Source organism: Thunnus albacares, chromosome 22, assembly GCF_914725855.1.
Source record: "Thunnus albacares chromosome 22, fThuAlb1.1, whole genome shotgun sequence".
In the NCBI taxonomy this organism is placed as follows: Eukaryota; Metazoa; Chordata; class Actinopteri; order Scombriformes; family Scombridae; genus Thunnus; species Thunnus albacares.
In genome coordinates this window covers 20,567,780-20,593,765 of record NC_058127.1, presented here as the reverse complement: position 1 = coordinate 20,593,765, position 25,986 = coordinate 20,567,780, and the positions used below count along the sequence as shown (strand labels likewise).

Genomic DNA, 25,986 nt, shown 5'->3' with positions numbered 1-25,986 from the left:
TTGCCCCGCCTGGTATAGAGACTGAGACTGTGAATAAGAGCAGTTAAACAAATCGATATCATCTGATATCGATCATCTGAGAAAGATTATAGTCAACCAAACATAAAAGAATCAGGTTTGTCAATAAAAAATATTGAAAACATTTAGAAGTAAAAAAAAAAAAAAAAAGTGTGCATGATTCAGCAGCACGTGTTCAAGCGTCTATTTGTCCTGAAGATAAAGCGTCGAACATCACTGCATGCTGTATGCCGAGACGGTCCTCCAGAAGGTGCATGACTCTTTTATTCCGCTGGGTGAAGCCACTTTCACTTATGGTCTCCAGAGAAATTTTCAGGATCACCTGTTTTCTTGGAAAACGAAACTTAATTTTACAGTAAATCACATGATAAAACTTAAAGCCACCACAGATAGCTTAATTCATGCACAGAGTTGTTTTCCCTGCTGTGCTGCAGAATTCGGTAAAAATATGTGGAGACCACGAGAATCACACAATGCTGATTTCATGTCACAGTTTCTCCATAAAATAAAGGAATATACATGTAAACACAAAGTCTTCCACATGATTATTGTCTGACATACACAAACACATTTTGGTGCAGTAATAGTAATAGCAACTAAGTAAGCGATATAAAAATGATGTACAGTACAACTGTATTTTAATAAGCAAATGAGAGGAAATTCCACCTGGATTTATTCTAAATTTTAAAAAGCACAGTTTTGTCATGAATGACTTTTTAAGGAATTAAATCAAAATTCAATTAACTAATTAATATAAACCACTTTTTTTTTTTAAACTTCTGATTCATGTTCATACTAAACCTACATGGGTCTGATCATTAACTGGTTCACCTGCTATAATTGAAATTTTAATGCAGAGGGAGATCTGCAGTTCAATCACCCTTAAAAATGAAAGTAGACATGGTGATAAAATGATCCAAGTGGAGAATATGTATTTTCATCTTTTGTGTAGACTAAACTAATGATTGTAGTTTTTTATACAGTTACAATAAATAGTCTCAATGGTCAGAACAGTACATTAAACATCATGAATAAACATGCTGTGAACAGTATGTGGAGCATGTATTTTTATACTGTCCTAGATATCAACAAGAGAGACAGACACTTAAAATTACACTCCAAAGGAATCACATGACACTTGGTATTAGAGAAATGTTGCAGAGGAGTTCAGGTGATGTAGGGTACAGGGATATTTTCAGATTTTTAGAAAACACAGGAATTAATAGAAGAATTGAATGTAATAGTATAGCAACTTTTGTGGTCTATACTCCAATCCAGTAGGTGGCGGTAATGCGCCTAAAAGGTGTTTGTCAACCGCCATTAAACAACAGAAGAAGAAGAAACAGTCTGTTCTGTTGGTACCATTGATGTATGAAGAGAGTTCTCTTCATACATCAATGCGTGGTGCTAGATAGCCGCTGTTGAAGAAAACAGTGAACCGGAAAAATCATTAGCATCGACAAAGTGTTCACTTGTTGCTGTCGTCTGTAAGCGTTTTAATTGTTTGATTTAAGCTAAACGTTGGTTTTTGGACAAGATGAGATGTTGTTATGAAGCAAGAAACACGTTTATTTCCATTCACTCACACGTGGGACATAATTAAAACAAACACATCATGCCAGTAAAAATGTCTCATTTGCATTCAGCATCTTTCACTATTTTATCACACTTTATAGACAAAAATGATGAATCAAGATAATGATAAGCAGAAAAAGAGGTAATGATAATAATCAATCAGTGGCAGCCCTACTATGGTGTGTGTGTGTGTGTGTGTGTGTGTTTTGTTTGTTTGCACTTGACTGGGTCACAACTGGGGACTTTCATCAGCACACACACCAGTTGATTGGGGACACCTTTCCTTTGGGGATGAAAACCACTTTCCCCAATCAGATTTAATTTTTATTGAATTCAACATGCTCCAAATTGTATTTTGGTCTTAAAATCTCAATTGTCCCTAAAAGTGACTTTTTTCATATTTTTTATGTATGTGTGTGCCCCCCACCCACCCAATCTGTGTATAAGCAAGTCAAGACCTCCCTGAAGTCTAAACATGCGATGATGCTGTTGTAATGTGATGTTGTAATATGCACTTTTTTTTTTTACATCTTTTACTTTCTATTTTTCTGTATATATTGTTATATATTGTAGTATAATATTCTCTTTTTTAAAACATATTTCTTATTTTCTACTTTCTTATCATTTCTCTATACATAAGTATATTTTTATTCTAGAATGGGAGCAACTGTTACATGACCCATTATCTGGGCTTCAGCACACATCCACACACACTCTGAGGGACATGACAGAGCCGCGCAACCCAGGGATGTCCTCCATCCCTCAGACAGCCCCTGTACACACGGGATGGACCCAGTAGAGTACACCCTTCGGAAACGGCTCCCTCGGAAACTCCCCAAGAGACGGAACGATGTCTACGTCAACATGAAGACGTATTTCCGGGCTCAGCTGGCACGTTGTCAGAAGCTGCTGGAAGGTGGGGGTCACAGGGAGATCTGTGTCCATGGCCTGGGCCTGGCCATCAACAGAGCTATCAACATTGCCCTTCAGCTGCAGGCCAGCAGCCAGGGGGCGCTGCAGCTGGCAGCCAACACCTCCACGGTAGAGCTTGTGGATGACCTGGAACCTGAAGACCCTGATGAGGCTGGGGAGCCCATGACACGTACACGCAACAACTCGGCCATTCATATTAAGGTTTTCTACCCTGACCCACAGTGACTTGGATAGAGGTTTCCCTGATGTGTGTCAGGCAGAGGTTCTCTATTAGTCCTGTTTGTTGCCTCATTAATCAGTAGACACATATTACAGAGTTATCTGATGGGGCTGAGTGTGTGGAGACCTATGACGGCAGCAGCAGAATGGAGCGACATACAGTGTGTTGGCTGTACATGTATCAGTAAACTGTGTAGGAATACTCCAGTTGGACTGAATATATTATGCTCTTTTGTCACGAGTTTTGTGTCTTGTCAAAAATTGTTAGTGTCATCACTTTTTATGTTTGCATGTCTTGAAGCAACAGTGATGTTTGCCAGATGAAACCTCAATGTAATTTAATACTTGTCGACATGTAAATGTACAATTGTCTTTAATTTTAAAGCCTAAGAGCAGCACAAGTGTTCACAGTTTCATGTCTGTTTTTAAATGTAGAAATATTTAGGAAAAACTGAGAAAGTTTGCAATTCAGGTAGGTGTTGTTGTAGTGAACCTCCACTAGATGTCAGTAGTTTGCTACACATACACATGCCAGGATGTTATCATTCAGCAACCTTGCTTCCATGCCACCATGTGGCAACAACATACTCTCAAATAATGTTTATAGCATGTGTACACATGTGTTCAGTGTTACACATGAGAACATGAGCCCAACTAAAATCCTAAAGATCTGACACACACAAAAAAAGACTGGAGCTTAAAAGTAGAAAATCTGTATGAATAGCAGTTATACAACTTATAAAATATATTAACATTATATTAACAAATCTAATAAAAGAGACTGTTTCTGTGAGGCATGGTTGAACAATGTTAAACTCATGTGGGTCAGGCTTCATTCATTTTTGCAGTGATATTGGAAATAGATGCCCTGTCGCAACCTAACAGGCCTCCAACTTCTAGGTGCAATCAATACTTTCTAGGTGTTCCACTCCACAGTTCACTCTAAAGATATGAGTATAGGGGTCAGACTCACTGGAAACAGACACATACACACTACGTACAGATTTAAACTTGCAGTCTTAACTCACACACACAAGTACATCCACACACAAAGTGCAAGAGCAGTGCTTCCCAAAGGTCTCATTTTGGTCATGGTGTGCTTCACCATTTCCATGGTTGACATCTACATTTCAAGGTACAATCATCTCAGAGTGTGTGTGGGTCTATGTGCTGAAGCCCAAATAATAGCTGAGAAATAAGTTGAGGAACTGTGGTCATAAGAATAAACCTGAGAGGTAGATAGAAACATGATGTAAAGAAAGAAAAAGGTAAAAATGATGGAAAGAGGGAGACAGAGACAACAAAAAAGATTAAAATTAGAATGATGTATACAGCATATAACTCTAACTGATGGGCATGAATATATGTGCCGAAACAATAGTGCAATTATCTTAAATCCAGATAAGGTTGGACAGTAGATAGTAGTAGATACAGTATGTTTGGAATTAATATTAAAAATCTGTTTTATAGATTAGAATTTTTACACCCTTTATGCATAATGAAGTATAATGTGAAGGGAAACTATATACAGTACATACAAAAATACACATACATATGTACTGTACATTGTGATGTGTCTATACAACATATTAATATGAATATGCATTACATATAATAAATATGAGATAATAAAACAGTACAGTAGCATAGTGTAAAAATGATATGACATAAAGAAGGACAGTATATTATGTTATTTTACAGTAACATTGTACAGTTGTTCAGTCATTCTGTGGTATGGAGTAAGACATTTAGTAGTTGCAGTAGTAATTTCAATATAATGAAAGCCATAGTGGACAAAAAGTGCATTGCAATAACTGTTAGCACAGTAACTACTGGGTTCAGTATATGTACTGTATATGGGGAGGGTATGTAAGCCAGTGTGTGGTTGAAAAGAGGAGTGAAGGAAGGTTACACCTGGCTTGGTCGGGGCTATTGTGCAATCTGATAGTAGTGGACATCAACGAGCACCTGAAGCGTTCTGTCTTACACTTCAGTTGAATGAGTCTGTTGCAGAAGGAGCTCCCCATCTGCCATCAGCCCAGTTACAACCTGACCACAGAGCCGGTCCTCTTTACCAGCTTATTTAGTCTGCTGGCATCACCAGCCTTTTGTCAAGTTGCACCCCAATGCCCTTGTAGGAGTCCCCCATCTCTACTACCTCTCCCTGAATGATAACATTGTGTGTTACCTACAATCCAAACTCTTGCCATCAATGCAAAGTACCTTGTATTTTTCTGATGTGTTATGATGATGAAAACTAGCCAAGAGTAATTGAATTTTTTTTTACCATAACTGCAGTTTAATGACTCACTGCAGTCCTGTGGCTCACACAGCTGGGGCTGGATTTTGGTTTATTCTTATTTCAACATGCATTAAACACGTTTACATGACACTCATCTCACAATGGCAAACACACACACAACTTAAGCTGTGTTTCTACAGCAAATGTGTGTTTTGTCTTGTTTCAACATTCTTTTTCAAATGAAAAAACCCAAGACTTCAAATAAAACATTAAAGACATTCATAACTGATTTTGTCTTTTTACTTAAGTTAACAGAAGTAAGTAATGTAATCATTTAATACACAGTCTCTGGTACATTATGACAGTACCACATATATGCTGATATTTTAATTCATTTAAAGATGTACATACATGGCACCAGTAACAGTATGTAACCAGTATGTATACATGTTGACATATGGACTAAATTATCTTTTGATTCATTAAGAAAAAGTAAATATTTGACATTAAAAACTTCATAAACATATAAACAAACAATTCTATATTCTAAGAAAAGTAAAAATCACATATCAACCATAATTTGATCAAAAAACAAACTTTCTATCCTTCATACATGTTGACAATACCACATATAGATTGAACAATCTTTCATTTAAAACTACATATGTGACATCACATACTTCACTGTCACTTTGATGCTTTGATTAATTGCATACATCTTTTCAATTACATTATAATGAAAATCAACAGTCACAAAATTATACAATGCAAGCTCAGATTTAATGATTTTAATGTTTGTAACATGTGCTCCTAATATTTACATTGATTTAAAGTATTTAAACATGTCTTTATCAACATCAATATACAGTTAAAGCAGATTATTTTTATTTAACATATCAAATGCAATCTCAGTTAGAGATGAGCGCTCAAAAACAATACTATTTGTGACCCCTCTCTTTCATATAAAACAAACCAAGATCAAAGTATTCATTGGACAAGGATAGATGAACATAAAGAGGAGGATGTGCACCTCTGTAATGTCAAATCACTTGAGGAGGGAATGTTAGTACTATCTCACTTAATGTTAAATGACTCTTTCAGGCTAGCTTCTGCTTTCTTATGTGTGATATTTTTCCAGGTTGCAGGAATATCAGCAGGCTGTGCATCGTATTCTTTAGCAAACTCATTGTTGAACTTTGTCATTACATATTTCCAGTAGTCTGATGCCTGAAGGCTTACATCCGGTGGAATTTTCCAGTCTGGGAAGATTTCTTGATAACACTTGTAAGGGTGAGATCCATGATTTGTGGCTTCACATAGAAAATTCTTGTCACTGGTCACAAGAGAAGAACATATGTCAGTGACAAGTTGCCCTGTCCAAAGAAACCTGTATTGTCCCAGACCCTGTGACCGATGTAGTGAAGCAAAGTGCTCAGTATGTGCTTTTCCTCCTGCGTCACAAGGCGCTTTGCAGAATGGACACTGTTTACCACATCCCATCACTTTGGTGAAAAGTTCATTCTGAGGCTTCACGTGGAGATTTTTTAGTTTCATTTCAATGTTCGTTTTTTTAAATGTCTCTCTAAGAGCTTGGGCCATCTCCTTCACGCACTGTGTGAGCCAGTGAGCAAACTGTTCCTGGTCGGCATTGTTAAGGATCATGAAAGCACCGAGAGCATCCTGGGAAATGACCAGTTTATCACCAAGTTCCTTGCAGATATCTTCAACAAATGTCTTCAAGTTGCCACTCTTTCCTTTTTTGGCATTTTCCATGGCATTGTTTATGCTTTTGATACTTGACTGAAGTCGTTGATCTTCAAACTTAGACACCATAGATGGGTCAGAGAAGTGTTCCATTATTCGGTCAAATGTCCACTCCTTTACATAATCCTCATATGAGCAAATGTAGCTCAGATACTTTTTAAAGTCATCCTTGGTGAGCAAATCCAGTAAAACTGCATACTGGAAGAAATACCGGGTGCTGAACTGTTGGCATGTCAGCATTTCACCAATGATGTCAAGACCCAAGGAGCGGTTGACAAAGTCTTCGACTGCAGGCTTCAAGCATCGGTTGGTGAATTCTTCTGCCTTCTTCTGGCACTGGTCTCGTTCATTGAACACATCTTTGAAATCTGCACGAAACTTTTCTTTGTTTGTATGCAGACATCTGTAAGGATCATTCACATGTATGAAATCTTCATGCATTTTCTGAAATGTTCTGGCTGCTAAACCACAGATGTGCTGTTTTAGAGAAACCTCAAACTCTATGTCTGTTGTAACATGCTGATTGTTTTGCAGCCTCTCATCAATCATGCGTAGGATGTCGTGGATGTAAGTTTCATGGTAATTGGTTTTTCGTACCATTTTCTGTGACAGAATGTCTTTACAAGCGGCTATGATGCTGTCAGCCATTTCTTGCATAGCCGCTACTTGATCTTCTGTAAACCACGTCATCACTTTGTTTTTAAGTTTTTTGATAACCCCTTCAACTGCATATTTGAAAGGCTCAAGTCCACAATTTTTCAGGTCTTTTTTATTCAATATTTCATTTGCATGACTGCCTTTATGTGAGAGATTTGTTCTCAGGTTGTGAGTTACATTGGTGTAGACATCTGTTACCTTTTGTTCACAAAAAGATAGTTCCTTCAAAGTTTTATCCCACATCTCATTAAATTCATTGTCTAGCTCTTTGTCTGTCATCTTGACTTTTTTCTTCCGACAGTCCTCAATTAATGCACACACTCTCTCCTCTAATTGTTTTGTGTGATTCTCCTTGATGCTATCCAGCTTTACCATACCCTGTCTGATGTCAGCTGCTGCTTCCAGCTGATTAAACACAGACCTCTCCATTTCTCGTCGAAGGCTCTTTGCACTGTTGGAGAATTCCTCTTTGTATCCTTCAACTAGGTAGACATGACCCTCTGTTTGCTTGAAGTACTTTGTCAAATTTTCAAGAAGCTTTGTCTCCCATTTAGACAGCAGAGTGCAAGCTTCACTTTTCAAATATGTGAGAAGTTCACTCATGTCATGGCTCTCTGACTTCACAGCAACTGTACCAAAATTGGAAATTCTTGTTTCAGCATTTGTGACCCAAGTATACATTTCCTTTTTGAATTCCCATTCCCATTTGTTGAATTCTGTGCAAAGCCTCATGTAGGCATCAGCCACTAAGCTGTTTCTGAAGCTGAAGATGAAGTTTTCATGCTTTACTGCATTCCAGAGGCTTGACATCCACTCTGTAAACTCAGAGATTTTGTTGGCAGATGAGTCACAATTTCCCAACATTTGGATGATGTTCTTCTTGAGCTCATATACAGCTTCACTGTACCCTGCATTGACTGGTGCCATTGGTGGGTTCCCATTCCAGAGTCCAGGAATGTACCAGTTCCCGGTGTCGGGACGGTACTCCATCACATCAGTGAAGCTCTTGTTCTCCTCTTTCTTTTCCATTTTGGCTGCTGCCTGCGTCATCTCATTTAACTGTTGCAAGAGCAGTTTCCTGTCTCGTAAGTTCTTCTCATGGGCTGAAACATCTGACACATTCTGGTGAACAAACTGACATTTGGGCTTTTTGCCCACCTCTTTCATCCTGAGAAAAGCATGCACAACTATTTGTAGGATGTCTTTCATTTCTGTTGAATTCTCCATTGCAATATTGATAATAGTGATATCACTCAGCCCCACAACGAGGGTTGCGAGCTCATTGTCATGCTCATGGCTATCATCCAGTTGTGCAAGCTCTGGTGACTTTAAGCCCTCAGTGTCAATGATCACCATGAAGTCACAGTTGAGTACTTTTTTGACATCTTCATTGACTCTGATGAGTAACATGAAGGCACCTCGAGTGCATCGACCACTGCTGACGGCAAACTGGACTCCAAACATTGTGTTAAGGAGAGTGGACTTTCCTGTGCTCTGAACTCCAAGAACTGTGACCACCAATATCTTGCTCTTAGGAGACACCAAGGCATTGAGCTGAGAGAGAACATCACTCACCCATCTAAGAGGTATGTTGGATGCATCTCCGTCAACAAGCTCAAGAGGAAATCCATCAAGTAACAATTCTGCACAGAGTTTTGGAAGATGCTGTAATTGTTGACGTGATGGGTCTGTTTCTGGAAGGGAAACTGAAGCCTCATAGATTTGACCCATTTCACGGAGGAAGTGTTCAGTCCCCAGTGAGCTGTTGGAAAGTTTTCTGTCAATGTCTTTAATCTCCTCTTTGTTTTCAGAATTTTGGCATTTCTTTTTGTACTGCTCCCTGAGATCAGACAGTTTTTCTCGAGACAGGTTATCGAGGTTCATTCGCATCCATTTCAGGAAATAACATCTCTCTATTCCTGGGCTTGATATTGCATTGATGAAGCATGTCATAGCATTTGACATGTCATGAGAGTTCTGTTTTTCCCGAAGTTTTGTTTTCTGTTCCTGAAGATCACTTTTGTACATTTCTATGTTTTCAGACCCAGCTTTTCGAAGCCGAAATTCTTCCTTCTCTAAGCAAGTCAAATCTTTCCATATTTGGCCTTGCAAGGGAAGCTGAGCTTCTTTGTATGTAAGAGTGTCTTGAATTTCTGCAGTGATGGCATCTGCATTTTTCTTGGCAATCTGGCACCCTGGAGAGTGTTCATCAACCAGGATTCCAAGTTCATGGGCAATGTCAGCCATCTGCTCTATTGGCATGTTTTTCTTTGGGTTCTCCACTACATCGCTGACTGTTTTCCTCAAATTTTTGACAAAGTCTGCATCATTCATGCGCTTAGTCTTCAAAATAATGTTGCTGTTAGTCAAGCCCAACTCAGTTGCTACTTTTTCTAAAGCATCTAGACTGAAGTTCTCCCTCTGATGGTTGCCCACCAAGAAGATCTGTGTCTTGTGGTGTTGGTTGGTCAGTAACCTGCACTCAGAGTCCAAATTGTCAAAGAACACAAAAACTGCAGCAGATGTTTGACACAAAAAAGAGTATTGTGTTTCAAATGAAGCAATATCCCCACGAAGGTTAGCTACAGCAACTGGTTCACTGAAAAGATCCATGTTTTTGTTTCCACAAGGGAGGTACCAAGTAATTTCAACCAATCCATTGGATATTCTCCTCGGGCTGTCGCCTGACTCCATATTGTGGTGAACAAAGGTGTCATGGTACTGCTGAGAATTGCTCAGAAGCTTATTGAGAATCTCTGACTTGGACAAGGAGCATTCACCCAGTCTCACAAAAGATATCATTGGAAGATCTGAGAGAACAATTCTGTCTTCAATGAAGCCCTTAGATTCAGAAAGGGACTGAGGTCTGTACTTTTTAACAATGTCTCTCATGGCCCATAGCATGAGTGTGCACTGTTCTGTGTCACAATTGGGAAGCAGCAGAGGCACAGAAAACTGACACATAGACATTTTGAGTGCCATTTCCTGCTGTACAAAACCATCAGAACACAGAAAGAGAGCAGTGATTATGTCGAGGGGGTTTAGCATGTCACCTGAATTTGGACTGTCGACCAGATTCTTAAGATCTAACCTTGTATTCCCTGACAAAGCATCATGGTTCTCATGTACTGACTCACATACTGATGTATATTTCACATTCCTAGCTGTCACATTAACCATCATCAGTTTTTTCAGAAAATACCACGGAAGATCTGAATTACACTTAACAAGTTCATCAGTAATGGTCCTCTCATCAATTTGAAGTATTGTCCTCAGGGATAACTTCTCAACTTATCACTGTAGTGCTGCTCCAAGCCCAGATCCTCCAATAATGTCTCCAGCTGTTTCTCTGTGAACATGAATGACAATAATTATTAAAATCATGTTTGGTTGTTTTAATTTACTAAAGCACACATCCAAACATAATTGGTACATAAAATAAGTGCACTTGTAATGTCGACTGATGTAACCTGAAACCCTTGGTAATTTGTCACAGAGCACAATTTTGTGCCGTGCCTTCCATCCTCACTAAAATATAAAGCACCCATAAAAGCACGTCTTGACACACATCATCATATGTTGACCTGCTTCAGCTAATCAGGATACACCACTGTCCTATTTCCCAGCATTAATTCAACCTTTCAAAAAATCAGTAATTTTATTAGATTTGCTCCCATGATGGCACATGTAGACCAGTCAATAGAGGGCATAGTCCCAGGTGTGCAATACACACTAATAGGGATTTTCCATGGTGGTAGGGGTTGTAAAGCTGAGTCATGCCATGAACAGCCATGAGCAGTCGAACCACGCTGTGTTTTTCCACTGGAAAGGTGAAATAAGTTGTTTACCTTGGTTATATGTAGGAGGTATGGTGGTTTGTAGAAAATGCAGTAAGAGCCTGTCATCTGCAGCTCTTCATCTAAGATCTCACTGTGGCTGTTTTTGCTTGTGCTACTCCTCCCTGCAATATTCAAAACTGAGGCACCGAGTCTACTGTCAGATTCTGGTACATGAACGAATCTGGTGTTCTCTTTGGTATTCTTTGGCATACGGGCAGCAGTTCAGCATGTACAGGAAGTAAATATATACAAGAGTATACCTGGCAACACTTAGGTTTCAAAAATCGGGAGGTTTTTTTGGGGGGGTTGAGGTGAAAGATAACGTTTTACTCAAGTTGATGAAACACTTGTTAGGCTACTGTAAGTGCAACAAAACCTTCACAAGTAGAAAGCCAATAAGTACTTTATCATCATGTTTTACACAGCCACAGTGTACCACAACGAAAGCTGTCTGTATGTAGCTTATCTCAGATAAACTCAGCTGTTTATCTGAGTTTGCCACATATCTTAACATTGGCAAATTCTTGTAAATTTTGCCACTGGCTGAGACAATCCAGCACCTCCTTGCTCCACCAGCAGTACCTGCAGGCAGTCTATCACATTAGCAGCAGGACAGGGGACAGGATGGAAGACTACCTACGCAGAGAGCAGCTGTGCACACATGCTGTACAGTCCCAGAAACATATTGTGATAACAAAAAAGAAGAACTATGAAATTGGGAGATTAATGGGAATAATTACCAATCGGGAGCACAGTGGGAAAAAGGGTTAAAAATAGGGAGTGTTGGCAGGTATGTGAGAGCAGCAGCCAACTCATCAGGTTGAGTTGAGTATATGGTTTTGTACGAGTACTGAATGATCTCAGTAGCAAGCACAATTTGGACAAATTGGATTGGCAGATGGAAAAGGGATCACAAATGGATTGCTCAAGGAGCAGACTCACTTGTGCTGATTAACAATGTTTACCATCACCAGGCACGGACATGTTACTCTACCCAAAACATCTCCTGTAAATGCATGGTAGAGAGCAGATTTTACATTTTACTTTCTATAACAATTTAGTTGGTAAATATTGGCAGGGAAAAGAGTAATCAATGATCATCTTTTCAACCTAGCTGACAGTTACTTTGATGAAATATATAAGCAGAGTAGGCAGTCAGTGTCTGACTTTAGAGTACAAGCATATGACTATTTCCTGGAGGCAGTGCGTACCAGTGTACACCCAGTACAAATCAAACTCAAAAAAAAAAATCACTATGAAAAAGAATCGTTCATTAATTTCTTGCCGGCACCAATTCAAACGAGTTCTGTTCAAGCATAACCAAACCCTAACGACCACACAAGCATCTAAACTGACCAAAACGACAGTTGCAGGTCTAGTGTGCTGCAGCTGACAAGCTTATTGTCTATGGAGCCTGCAAACTGACATTACAGTGCACTTTTACCCAGTGGATGTTTGTTTGGTTGCTGATTCAGAAAGCAAAGCATAAGAGTCTACAGCCATGCTATGGACTCTGTAAGGTTTTACAATTGGCGCAGTGAGGTCAGCATGTTCACAATGACAATGCTAATATGCTAATGTTTAGCAGGTATAATGTTTACCATTTTCACAATCCTAGTTTAGTATGTCAGTATGTCAGCCACAACAGGCTGGTGGGAATGTCATTCAGTTTTTTAGGTACTTAGGTCATAAACCAAAGATTTGGACAAATTTTGATGTGATGATGGCGCTAGATACAAAGTCAAGGGATCACCAAAGTCAGTAAGATTCTTCCTTTCAAAATTCCATGGCAATCCATTTAATAGTTGTTGAGTTGTTTCAGTCTGGGCCAAAGTGGTGGACAGAGAGACCAACAGATTGACATTACCATCCACAGAGCCATACCCCTAACAATGAGGAGGTGAACAATAAAATAAACTGTGAAAGGTAAATAGAAGAGTAAAATAAATAAAGTTTTACTTTTTTTTCCTTAATATCAATTGATTGGAGGAAAGGTATAAAGCTTTATGCTTGTGTTTATGTTCCATTTTCATTACCGCTATTATTTATTAATGCAATGTGTATATTTTTACTTGTCTGATCTTTTACTTCTTCAGGTGCTTTAATATCCCAGAGGAGCTTTAAACATATTCCTACAGACAAGCTGGTATTTGCCTTTATTTGTTTTATTTCTCTTTATTTTATTGCTTAATTCTTTTTCGTAATATTTTTCTTTTACTTACTTGTGTGTACAGATGTTACGACTGGCTTGCTTCTTCTTCTGTTTTTCAGTTGTGAAGAAACTTGGAGGGAGTAACAAACCCCTGGCTTCAGGCTGCTGAAAGTCAGACTGTTTGTGTCTGTTGTCAGCTCTTGCACACAGGTCTCTTCTTCACTGCAACAAGTCACAATGTAGTTCTCCACTTCACCAGCAGGAGTGTCCCAACGCAGAGACAGTGACTCACTGCTGACCTGATAGACTGTAATCTGCGCAGGAGGGCTGGGATCTGTGGGAACAATATAATAGTTTCAATTATAATTGAAAAGTTTCCTCTATATTTGTACTGTTTGCCTGCCAAGCATAAGTATGGCATCAGATTTCTATCATATGTCGCAAGCATGGTAAAACATGCTCATGAGCAAATTATATTATTTCACACATGCAGATATTATCTGACAGTCGCACGGTATAAGTCCTAACATAATGAGAATCAAAGAATGGCACCTGCCTGTTTAGAACTAAGCAGCAAGCACACCAAGCAGCCACCACACACAAGAGAGTTTCTGCATGGTGAACGTTGGAGGGCACACACGCTCTCACTGGTTCAATCTGCTCTCGAAGCTGAGTTCTGCTCGCATGAATAGATCTGACTCTTGACAAGATCAAACTGCAAACTTGTCTACATTTCTCTGAAGGTCTATGCTAAGGGTGACATTTATTTGCTTTATTTTTGCCAAGGATAATAAACTTGAATCATTATGAATGCCCGTTTTCATCAACTATTTGAGGGCAGTGATACATGGAAAACTCTCAAAACAGAAATGGATCAGTATTGATGGTATTTGAACGAGGGACAGAATGCCAGTCATCAGTAACTAGCCAATGCAAGAGCCTCATAATGTTGTCTGTGTACCATAGTTATGATTTTCTGGTTTTATAAAGGCCTATTTATTTATTACAGTGTATAGACTGTATGTCAGCAGAATTTGACCATTAATATATTAATTACAAGATGATTTATTAATGAGTTTTCTTTTTTTTTTTTTTTTCTGTATTTCTTGTTATTTCACCTAAAAGGCAACTAGTTTTTACTTGAATCACAATAGATTTTTATGTTCTTAAAACATGTTACATTCCAAATTTGACTTGAAATATGCAACATGATGAACAAGGATTTGTCCAGACGAGTTGTGCGTTAAGTTTCCACCTCAAGGACATTGGTAATATTACCAAACAATGTCCATAAAAATCTTTCTATTAAGATGAAATTTGCCCCTGTTGCCTTTCACTCCAGACTAAAGGTAACACTGAAAGCGTGTGAAAGCTCACTAGATTATGATGAATCTGTGTCGGACTGTTGGGAACTAGATTATGAGTCCTAAATAATGTATGATGATTTTTAACCATTTTTGTGTTATTATTGTACTTCTATGTAAAAGAATAAAGTGAAATATTATTGGGTTATTTTTGTGGGAAGATTATTTTGGTGTGGGTTTCAATCTGTTTAGATGCAACTATACATTAATTTTTCTGGATAGACCTAACTCTAATCTAGATCACATTTATTAATTCACCTTAACACTTCTACATTCGCTGTAACACTGTTTTTCTGATAACTGCCTCATAAGTAACCCCGTGTGTCCATGCAGCAGCCCGGGCTGTCAGTAGGTGGTGCTGTCTGTTATGTCTTTTCTCCTTGCATATTTTATCTGGTGTCTTTGTTTTTATTTATTTTGATTTGATTGTATTTAATTTTATTTCTTTGACTGTAAAGCACTTTGTGAGCGATGTCTGTGAAAGATGCTATGTAAATAAACTTTGCTTGCTTGCTGTTGCTTCATGATCTGAGCAGCCAGGCTCAGTACTCACGGCTCACTGCAGGTTGATGAGATTTATGTACATTAAGTCCATCATATAAAAATAAAACATCATGGTAATGATATGAGTAATGTGTACTCAGCTGTTGGGAATATATCTAAACACAAATGCTCTGATTTAATGCTGTCCTTTTTAGTCACATGGCCAAACTGTCTGCCTGTTCAGTTAATGACAGCTGTTAGTCAAGGTGCGAGGAGGTCCATGTGGGTGTGATCGTGTTGAAATATTATGACTATTACATTATTATTATGATACTAATATTATGATATTTTTATACAGTGTATGGTTGAAAGTGACAATTCATAAGAGGGCCAGTGCCTCCCTTGGTTTCTGCCCCCAAATGACCACGTCAGGTCTGTTTGTTCGAGCAGACCTCAACTGACAGCAGCTTGTGAGAGTGTGTGTGTGTTCTCCAGTTCTCGCCAAGCAGAAGCTCTCTGGCCTGCAGTGGCTGCTTTGTGCGCTTCCTGCTTCATTCTAAACACGCAGGTGCCACTCTTTGTTTGTCCTTATGTTTTGTTTCTTTCTCACAGGTGCCTGCATCACTCTTGGTTGTTTAATTTGTGCATGAGGATCTATGTTGTGTACCAAACGCGAAGCAAATTTTCCCCACCCGGACAATAGGACCCAGCACGGTGATGTTACTGAAGCTCAGCCTGCCTGCCATGATGACGGCTCAGTCCTCCTGCTAACAACAGTCATACCAACATTTGAGACATTATCGACTCTTCTCTGTTCGTTTTGCTGTGATAACTTGCATTAAGCCATCTCACGAAACTCCCCCCAAAATTGTGTTGATTTACTGCACTTCCCAGACGAAAACTATAGACGTTAAAGCGGTAAATAAATTTAGATATTGCTAATTTGCGTCTAATTTTGCATTGACTTTGTATGTAATATCATTGCACGAAAAATTTGCTTCGCATCCGGTGTGAGCACACCATTATACCGTGTGAGTGGCAGTTAATATCTGCTTGTGTGAAATACATTTGCCCAATTTTGAGCGTGTTATATCGCGCTCGCGACACATGACATAAATCTAACACCATACATAAGAGCTGTGGAAGACAGAAAAGTAACATACAGGGAAACATGTATGTAACATAAAATCACCGCACACAATTTGTACAAGTACACATTTTGCAACCTCTTTAGTCTGACATAAACCTGAATACTGTATCATGAACTGACAGAATATCTCAGTGTAAGAAGTACATTCATCTATGTTAAAGTTCTGAGGAAACATTTGTTGAGCTTAACAACCACTCAGCCAAAGCTTTACTGTATTGATAAACAATTTAATTTTAATTCCAGAATTTCAAATTTACCTGTGAAGACAGATAGAGAAGCTGTTTCGCTTTGATTTCCATTTTCTGCTCTCCTTGTGATTCTGAATGTATACTCAGTCCCAGGATGCAGTCCATCAACATCTACAGTGCTGGAGTCTTCCACAATCACACTTCCTCCATGTGTGTCACTGGAGTAATCTATATGTAGTTTATACCTAACAAGTGTCAAACCAAGAGAAACAGTCTCAGTGCCAGCATGGAGAACTGTTACTTCTCCTGGTGGAGGAACATCTGTCATAAGAGAAAAGAAGAAAAATACCTCTTAGGAACTCCACATTACAACATGTTTTAAGTAGTAAAAATGTGTACAATTTATTGGATTAAATAGTATTTATTTATTTCTCTCTGCTGGACAATAGATTGCTTAAGGCTGACCCTCTACACGTGCATCACTCACATTTACAGTCAGACCGTGGTGTTGCAGGAGAGTCTCCTTCCTCACAGTCAGGGAAGGTATCTGATGCATCATACAGCTCCTTGATAATTGAGAAAAATATGCATTTTTGATGTAATGAATCAATCAATAACTGATAGAAAAATATGTATTTGCCATGTAATTTTATTATTTTTATTTTTTTCAATAATCCATTGTTTTGTTTACCTAAAGTAAAAGGAAAGAACCCTGTAAGTTTGCAGCCAACAACACTAACAATAACACAAACAATATGGACCAAAAGCAAGAATCACAACTGTAATCTGCTGTTAAGGCCAGATAAAAACAAAAAAATAAAAAGAATCCGCTGATTCATGCATCTGTTTCAGGCTATGAAATAACTACCGCTTTTTTGCTGCAAGTAATATTTTTCCAGTGGCACAAGTATTCACATCTTTTACTTAAGTAGATGTAGCAATATGTAAAAATACTCTGTTACAAGTAAGGGCTGCATTCATGAATCTACCACTTTACAAACCTATTCTTACATGACAGAACAGAAATGATCAGCAAAAACAGTAAAGGTATTTATTATGCAGACAAACAGTCCTCGTGAATAAGTTAATGTTACTGTTAGGTCGTTTAATCTATAACAATGCATCATGTTTTATGAGCCAATCATTTGTTTTGAATGTAAAATCAAGTAGTAACTATAGCTGTCAAACGTAGTGGAGTAAAAGGTATAATATAGCTATTTACATTGAGTGAGCTACAGGATAAGTACATGTACTTAGTTACATTCCATTACTGTATTTTTTCATGTTTTCTTTTGCTTTTTTCACTTTGCTTTACAGGTCACCCACATGTGTAAGCAAAGAAAAAAAACACAGAAGAAGCAATAACATGGTGACCTACCTTTGTAAGACTGATTTGTCCATGTCACAATGACATCCTTATTTTATCCAGGAGTTTATATCTACTCTATATGCAATATGTTGTAATAGGTCAAGAGTTTGGCCTCAAATTAAAGCACTGCGCTCTCCTGCGAATGCCAAAGCACCACCTCAGGCTTCTACTTTTATACTGCAGTTGGGTGCAGTCGCTTTCTGTGTCATTTCCTATGAACAGTTGGCAGTTATGTGAGTTACAAGAAAATGAAGCTCTCTAAACTGAAACTCTCTATTTGCATGTCCAAACCACATACTAAACTTCTCTGTCCCCATTAAATGTTTTTTAAAAGAAATATCATACTGTAAAGGGATTGAACTTAAACATATACTAAATAAAGGGTTAAGTTGATATGTTTCATTAATAAGGACAAGCTACTTTTCATTTTATCAAAATAACATAAGAAACAACAAAAATATGACTTTTCTGTGTATATTTCACTGGTCTTAATGGTCTGCTCATAGAACTTTGGATTTAATTCATATGTAAGTATTAAACACTATATGGCTTTATGTTACATATTAATCGTTCGTCTTTCATAGCTCATCTTTTCCTGCCCACAACTTCTTATTACACACCCTGCTGTGGGGGAGGGGTGAGTTTCCTCCATCCTGTTTGTTTTTTTTGCATTTTCTCTTCCTAATAGAAGAAAATGCACAAACCCTAACACGTGTAGCAGCTCTGATTTCAGTTTTTCAGCCTGACGTCTCCCTTTTTCCAATTTGTTGGAATTGATTTGAGGCATAACTTGACTGAAGCTTGGTACACCTTTTTGTAATACATGTAAGATATTATTCAATCCAGATCTGCATGACAGATGAGTTAAAAACAAGCCACAATATAGACATCACAAGTAAACGATAAGATTTTTTTTTAACTGATCAATATATTTTCCTTAGATCTTGATATGACTTGGTATCAGCAGTAATAAAATAAGGAGCACAAATGTAACACAAGATGACTTTATTATACATTTAAGCAAATTAATTGCAGTACTAGGTGAATGAATGTGGTATCCTACATTAGCATAAATAAAACTGTTATATCAGATGTTATTGTTATTAACACCAGGTACCATGTGGTCAAATCAGGATGGTGCTGAATGCCCCTCCACCCTGAGACTGGTCCCCAGTGTCTCCACTGCCATCTCTTTATGCAGCTGTTGAAATAAAATGAAGATAAGATCGAACATCATTGATATCAGGAGGGAATTTAGCATTACGGCAGCACAAGAAGAAACCTTAGAATGTGATACAAATAGAGAAAAAAGTAATAATAATAGAGAGAGAGAAAAAAAACAACAAAAAAGAATTTGTTTTAAATTTAGAATGATGTATACCGTGTATAACTCTAACTGTTGGGCATAAATATACATGCAAAACAAATTAATTATACTGCAATTATCTTAAATCCAGATAAGGTGGAACAGTAGAAAATAGTAGATACAGTATGTTTGGAATTAATATTAATAGTCTGTTTTATAGATTAGAATTTATACACCCTTTATGCATAATGAATGAAATATAATGTGAAGAGAAACTATATACAGTACATACAAAAATAAACATACATATGTACTGTATATTGTGATGTGTCTGTACAACATATTAATATAAATATGCATTACATATAATAAATATGAGATAACAGAATAAAACAGTACAGTAGCATAGTGTAAAAATGATATGACAATATAAAGAAGGACAGTATATTATGCTATTTTACAGTAACATTGTAGAGTTGTTCAGTCATAACGTGGTATGGAGTAAGACATTTAGTGGTTGCACTAGTAATGATAATATAATGAAAGTCATAGTGGACAAAAAGTGCATTGCAATAACTGTAACAGCACAGTAACTACTGGGTTCAGTATATGTACTGTATATGGGGAGGGTATGTAAGCCAATGTATGGTTGAAAAGAGAGGTGGAGGGAGGTCACACCTGGCTCGATCTGGGGTCACAGTTGCTGTTGTGCAGTCTGATAGCAGTGGACATCAACAAGCACCTGAAGCGTTCTGTCTTACACTTCAGTTGAATGAGTCTGTTGCAGAGGGAGCTCCCCATCTCCCATCAGCCCAGTTACAACCTGACCATAGAACTGGTCCTCTTTACCAGCCTATTTAGTCTGCTGGCATCTCCAGCCTTGATGCCACAAGTTTGATCATAACTGCAGTTCAGTTACAAGTCACATCTCACAATGTAAAACACCCACACAGCTTAAGCTGTGTTTCTACAGCAAACGTGTGTTTTCTCTTGTTTCAACATTCTTTTTCAAATGAAAAAACCCAAGACTTCAAATAAAACATTAAAGACATTCATAACTGATTTTGTCTCTTTATTTAAGTTAATAGAAGTAAGTAATGTAATCATTTAATACACAGTCTCTGGTACATTATGACAATACCACATGCATGCTCATATTTTAATTCATTTAAAAATGTAAGTACATGGCACTAGATACTTCACAGAAACAAAAACAAAGTGATGTGAGTTTGAAAAACACAAACCTTACTTGATTTGATTTTGAAAACTTTATGTATACATGTTGACATATGGACTAAATTATCTTTTGATTCACTAAGAAAAAAGAAAATATTTGACACCAAAAACTTCACAAACACATTGACAAACAATTCTATATTCTAAGTAAAAATCACATATCAATCATAATTTGATCCAAAAAAACCTTTCTATCCTGCATACATGTTGACAATACCACATATATTCAATCTTTCATTTAAAACTGTATATATTTCATATATCAGATACTTTACTGTCAGTTTGATACTTTGAATAACTGCATACATCTTTCCAATTGCAATATAATGAAAGTAATCAGTTGCACAAAATCATAAAATGCAAGCTCAGATTTAATGATTGCAATGTTGTAACATGTGCTCCTAACATATGTTGACTCAAAGAATAAAATAGTCTAAAGAATAAAAACATTTTTTATTAAACACATTACATGAAATCATAGGTAGAAGTGAGCACTACATGTAGTGATTTTTTCTTTTGTTGTAGTTAAATATCCTTGTCATCTTATATACAGTATGTTACTATTTCTGATTCTCTTCTATGTTAAATTTTTTAAAAAAGCACGGACAATATGAAAGGAGGATAAATGAACATAAGTAGGAGGATGTGCACATGTGTAAATCATGAGGAGGAAATGTTAGTCGTTTCTCATTTGATGTTGAATGACTCTTTCAGGCTTACTTTTGCCTGCTTAAGTGTGATATTCTTCCAAGTTGGAGGAATATCAGCAGGCCTTGCTTTATATGCATTAGCAAATTCATGGTTGAACTTTGCCATTACATATTTCCAGTAGTCTGAGGCTTCAAGGCTTACATCTGGAGCAATTTTCCAGTCTGGGAAAATTTCTTTGTAACGCTTGTAAGGGTGCCATTCATCCTTAGTAGCATCGCAGCGGAAACATGCATCACTGATCACAAGAGAAGAACATATGTCAGTGACAAGTTTTTCTGTGGCATTCCATCTGTATCTACCAAAACCCTCTGGCCGATGTAGTGAAGTCCAATGCTCAGTATGTGCTTTTCCTCCTGCCTCACAAGGCGCTTTGCAGAATGGACACTGTTTACCACATCCAATCAGTCTGGTGAAAAGCTCATTCTGAGGATTCACATGGAGATTTATTAGTTTCATTTCAATGTTTGTCTTTTTAAACTTCTCTCTAAGAGCTTGAGCCATCTCCTTCACGCACTGTGTGAGCCAGTGAGCAAACTGTTCCTTGTCAGCATTGTTCAGGATCATGAACGCTCCAAGAGCATCCTGGGAAATGACCAGTTTATCACCAAGTGCTTTGCAGATATCTTCAACAAATGTCTTCAAGTTGCCACTCCTTCCTGTTTTGGCCTTGTTGATGACATTGTTTATGCTATTGATACTTGACTGAACGTGTCGATCCTCAAACTCAAACGCTTTAGACGGGTTAGAGAAGTGTTCTTTTATTTGGTTGAGTGTCCATTCCTTTACATAACCCTCATATGAGCAAATGTAGCGCCGATAGTTTTCAAAGTCATCCTTGGAGAGCAAATCCTGTAAAACTGAATACTGGAAGAATATCCGGGTGCTGAACTGATGGCATGTCAGCATTTCACCAATGATGTCAGGACCCAAGGAGCGGTTGACAAAGTCCTCGACTGCAGGCTTCAAGCATCTGTCAGTGAATTCTTCTGCCTTCTTCTGGCACTGATTTCGTTCATTGAACACATCTTTGAAATCTGCACGGAACTTTTCTTTGTTTTGTTTGAGGCATGTTTTGGGATCATTCACATGTATGAAATCTTCATGCATTTTCTGAAATGTTCTAGCTGCAAATCCACAAATGTACTGTTTCAGAGAAACTTCAAACTCAATGTCTGCCTTCAGATTTTGGTTGTTTTGCAGCCTCTCATCAATCATGCGTAGGATCTCCAGGATGTAAGTTTCATGGTAATTGGTTTTTCGTTCCATTTTCTGTGTCAAAATGTCTTCACAAGCAGCTATGATGCTGTCAGCCATTTGTTGCATAGCCGCTACTTGATCTATGTTAAACCACTTTTTCACAGTGTGTTTAACTTGGTTGAAGGCTCCTTCAACTGTAGGCTTATATTTGAAAGGCATTTGTCCACAATTTTTCAGGTCTTTTTTATTCAGTATTTCATTTGCATGACTGCCCTTATGTGAGAGATTTGCTCTCAAGTTGTGAGATACACTGGTGAAGACATCTGTTACCTTTTGTTCACAAAAAGATAGTTCCTTCAAAGTTTTATCCCACATCTCATCAAATTCTTTGTCTAGCTCTGTGTCTGTCATCTTGACTTTTTTCTTCCGACAGTCCTCAATTAATGCACACACTCTCTCCTCTAATTGTTTTGTGTGATTCTTCTTGACTCTATCAAGTTCTGCCATTCCCTATTTGATTTCTGCTGCTGCTGTGAGCTGATTGAGTACAGAGCTCTGAATTTCTCGTCGAAGGCTTTTTGCACTGTTTGAGAATTCCTCTTTGTATCCTTCAACTAGGTAGACATGACCCTCTGTTTGCTTGAAGTACTTTGTCAGGTTTTCAAGAATCTTTGTCTCCCATTTAGACAGCACTGTGCAAGCTTCATTTTTTAAACTTGTGAGAAGTTCTCTCATGTCATGTTTCCCAGATTTCAAAGCAAATTTACCAAAATTGGAAATTCTTGTTTCAGCATTTGTGACCCAGGTGTACATGTCTTTTTTGAATTCCCATTCCCATTTGTTGAACTCTGTGCAAAGCCTCATGTAGGCATCAGCCACCAGGCTGTTTCTGAAGCTGAAGATGAAGTTTTCATGCTTTACTGCATTCCAGAGGCTTGACATCCACTCTGTAAACTCAGAGATTTTGTTAGCAGATGAGTTACAATTTCCCAACATTTGGATTATGTTCTTCTTGAGCTCATATACAGCTTCACTGTACCCTGCATTGACTGGTGCCATTGGTGGGTTTCCATTCCAAAGTCCAGGAATGTACCAGTTCCCAGTGTCTGGACTGTACTCCATCACATCAGTGAAGCTCTTGTTCTCCTCTTTCTTTTCCATTTTGGCTGCTGCCTGGGTCATCTCATTTAACTGTTGCAAGAGCAGTTTCCTGTCTCGTAAGTTCTTCTCATGGGCTGAAACATCTGACACATTCTGGTGAACAAACTGACATTTGGGCTTTTTGCCTACCTCCTTCATCCTGAGAAAAGCATGCACAACTATTTGTAGGATGTCTTTCATTTCTGTTGAATTCTCCATTGCAATATTGATAATGGTGATATCACTCAGCCCCACAACAAGTGTTGCAAGCTCATTGTCATGCTCATGGCTATCATCCAGTTGTGCAAGCTCTGGTGACTTTAAGCCCTCAGTGTCAATGATCACCATGAAGTCACAGTTGAGTACTTTTTTGACATCTTCATTGACTCTGATGAGCAACATGAAAGCACCTCGAGTGCATCGGCCACTGCTGACGGCAAACTGCACTCCAAACATCGTGTTAAGGAGAGTGGACTTTCCTGTGCTCTGAACTCCAAGAACTGTGACCACCAATATCTTGCTCTTAGGAGACACCAAGGCATTGAGCTGAGAGAGAACATCACTCACCCATCTGAGAGGTATGTTGGATGCATCTCCATCAACAAGCTCAAGAGGAAAGCCATCAAGTAACAATCTTGCACAGAGTCTTGGAAGATGCTGTAATTGTTGACGTGATGGGTGTGTTTCTGGAAGGGAAACTGAAGCTTCATAGATTTGACCCATTTCACGGAAGAAGTGCTCAGTCCCCAGTGAGCTGTTGGAAAGTTGTCTGTCAATGTCTTTAATCTCTTCTTTGTTGTCAGAACTTTTGCATTTCTTTTTGTACTGCTCCCTGAGACCAGACAGTTTTTCTCGAGATAGGTTATCAAGGTTTATACGCATCCATTTCAGGAAATAGCACCTCTCTAGTCCTGGGCTTGATACTGCGTTGATGAAGCAAGTCATAGCAGTTGATATGTCATAAGAGTTCTGTTTTCCCCGAAGTTTTGTTTTCTGTACCTTAAGATTACCTTTGTACATTTCTATGTTTTCAGATCCAACTTTTTGAAGACGAAATTCTTCCTTTTCTAAGCAAGTCAAATCTTTCCATATTTTCCCTTGCCTGGGAAGCTGAGCTTCTTTGTATTTAAGGGTGTCATGAATTTCTGCAGTGATGGCATCTGCATTTTTCTTGGCAGTCTGGCACTCTGGAGAGTCTTCATCAACCAAGATTCCCAGTTCATAGGCAATGTCAGTCATTTGCTCTATTCGCATTTTCTTCTTGGAGCTCTCAACTGCATCCCTGACTGTTTTCCGCAGATTTGACACAAAGTCTGCATCATTCATGCGCTTAGTCTTCAAAATAATGTTGCTGTTAGTCAAGCCCAACTTGGTTGCTACCTTTTTCAGAGCATCTAAACTGAACTGCTTGCTTTGATGGTTGCCCACCAAGTAGATCTGTGCCTTGTGGTGTTGGTTGGTCAGTAGCCTGCACTCAGAGTCCAAATTGTCAAAGAACACAAAAACTGCTGTAGATGTCTGACACAAAAAAGAGTATTGTGTTTCAAATGAAGTAATGTCCCCACGAAGGTTAGCTACAGCAACTGGCTCACTGAAAAGATCCATGTTTTTGTTTCCACAAGGGAGGTACCAAGAAACTTCAACCAATCCATTGGATATTCTCCTTGGGCTGTCGCCACACTCCATATTGCAGTGAACAAAGGTGTCATGGTACTGCTGAGAATTGCTCAAAAGCTTATTGAGAATCTCCGACTTGGACAAGGAGCATTCACCCAGCCTCACAAAAGATATCATTGGAAGATTCGAGAGAACAACTCTGTCTTCAATGAAGCCCTTGGATTCAGAAAGGGACTGAGGTCTGTACTTTTTAACAATGTCTCTCATTGCCCACAGCATGAGTGTGCACTGTTCTGTTGCACAATTGGGAAGCAGTAGAGGCACAGAAAACTGACACATAGACATTTTGAGTGCCATTTCCTGCTGTACAAAACCATCAGAACACAGAAAGAGAGCAGTGATTATGTCGAGGGGGTTTAGCATATCACCTGAATTTGGACTGTCGACCAGATTATCAAGATCTAACCCTGTATTCCCTGATGCAGCATCACAGTTTGAGTCACATACTGATGTACATTTCACATTCCTAGCTGTCACATTAACCATCATCAGTTTCTTCAGAAAATACCATGGAAGATCTGAATTACGCTTGACAGGTTCATCAGTAATGGTCTTCTCATTAATCTGAAGTATTGTGCTCAGGGATAGCTTCTCTTTGGAGTGCTGCTCCAAGCCCAGATCCTCCAATAAGCTTTCCATTTGTGTCTCTGTGAATATATAGACAATGATTATCAAAATCAGGATTATCAAAATCAGGATTGCATTTATAATTTATTAATTAAACGCACAATATGTAATTTCAGCTACTAGGGGTCTCTCAATCAAA

At 38.3% G+C, this 25,986-nt stretch overlaps 3 protein-coding genes across 4 annotated transcripts in view; 1 reads left to right on the top strand and 2 right to left on the bottom strand.

Annotated features, from left to right (window-relative positions):
• The first annotated feature begins 1,407 nt into the window (after nt 1-1,407).
• LOC122973401 (ribonuclease P protein subunit p20-like) lies at nt 1,408-2,986 on the top strand. Of its 2 annotated transcripts, none has more exons than XM_044340871.1 (2): nt 1,408-1,505; nt 2,250-2,986. In XM_044340871.1, exon 2 carries the CDS (start codon nt 2,380-2,382, stop codon nt 2,749-2,751), a length of 372 nt encoding a protein of 123 aa, XP_044196806.1. In that variant the 5' UTR covers nt 1,408-1,505; nt 2,250-2,379; the 3' UTR covers nt 2,752-2,986. The 2 variants fall into 2 exon arrangements, with proteins under 2 accessions (XP_044196806.1, XP_044196805.1); XM_044340870.1 differs by having other exon boundaries at nt 1,411-1,505; nt 2,234-2,986.
• A 2,987-nt stretch (nt 2,987-5,973) lies between these two features.
• LOC122973392 (interferon-induced very large GTPase 1-like) overlaps nt 5,974-25,986 on the bottom strand; it is a 37,549-nt gene continuing 17,536 nt past the window's right edge. Inside the window, 3 exon segments of the mRNA XM_044340859.1 lie at nt 5,974-10,699; nt 10,702-10,757; nt 13,470-13,733. Coding sequence (XP_044196794.1) covers nt 6,062-10,699; nt 10,702-10,757; nt 13,470-13,733 — 4,958 coding nt within the window. The 3' untranslated portion in view covers nt 5,974-6,061.
• Nucleotides 22,837-25,859, bottom strand: LOC122973404 (up-regulator of cell proliferation-like). The gene has a single exon (XM_044340875.1). It carries the CDS (start codon nt 25,857-25,859, stop codon nt 22,914-22,916), a length of 2,946 nt encoding a protein of 981 aa, XP_044196810.1. The 3' UTR covers nt 22,837-22,913.

Coding starts and splice junctions, on each gene's coding strand:
- LOC122973401 (XM_044340871.1), top strand. CDS start 2,380: ATGGACCCAGTAGAGTACACCCTTCGGAAACGGCTCCCTCGGAAACTC.
- LOC122973404 (XM_044340875.1), bottom strand. CDS start 25,859: ATGGAAAGCTTATTGGAGGATCTGGGCTTGGAGCAGCACTCCAAAGAG.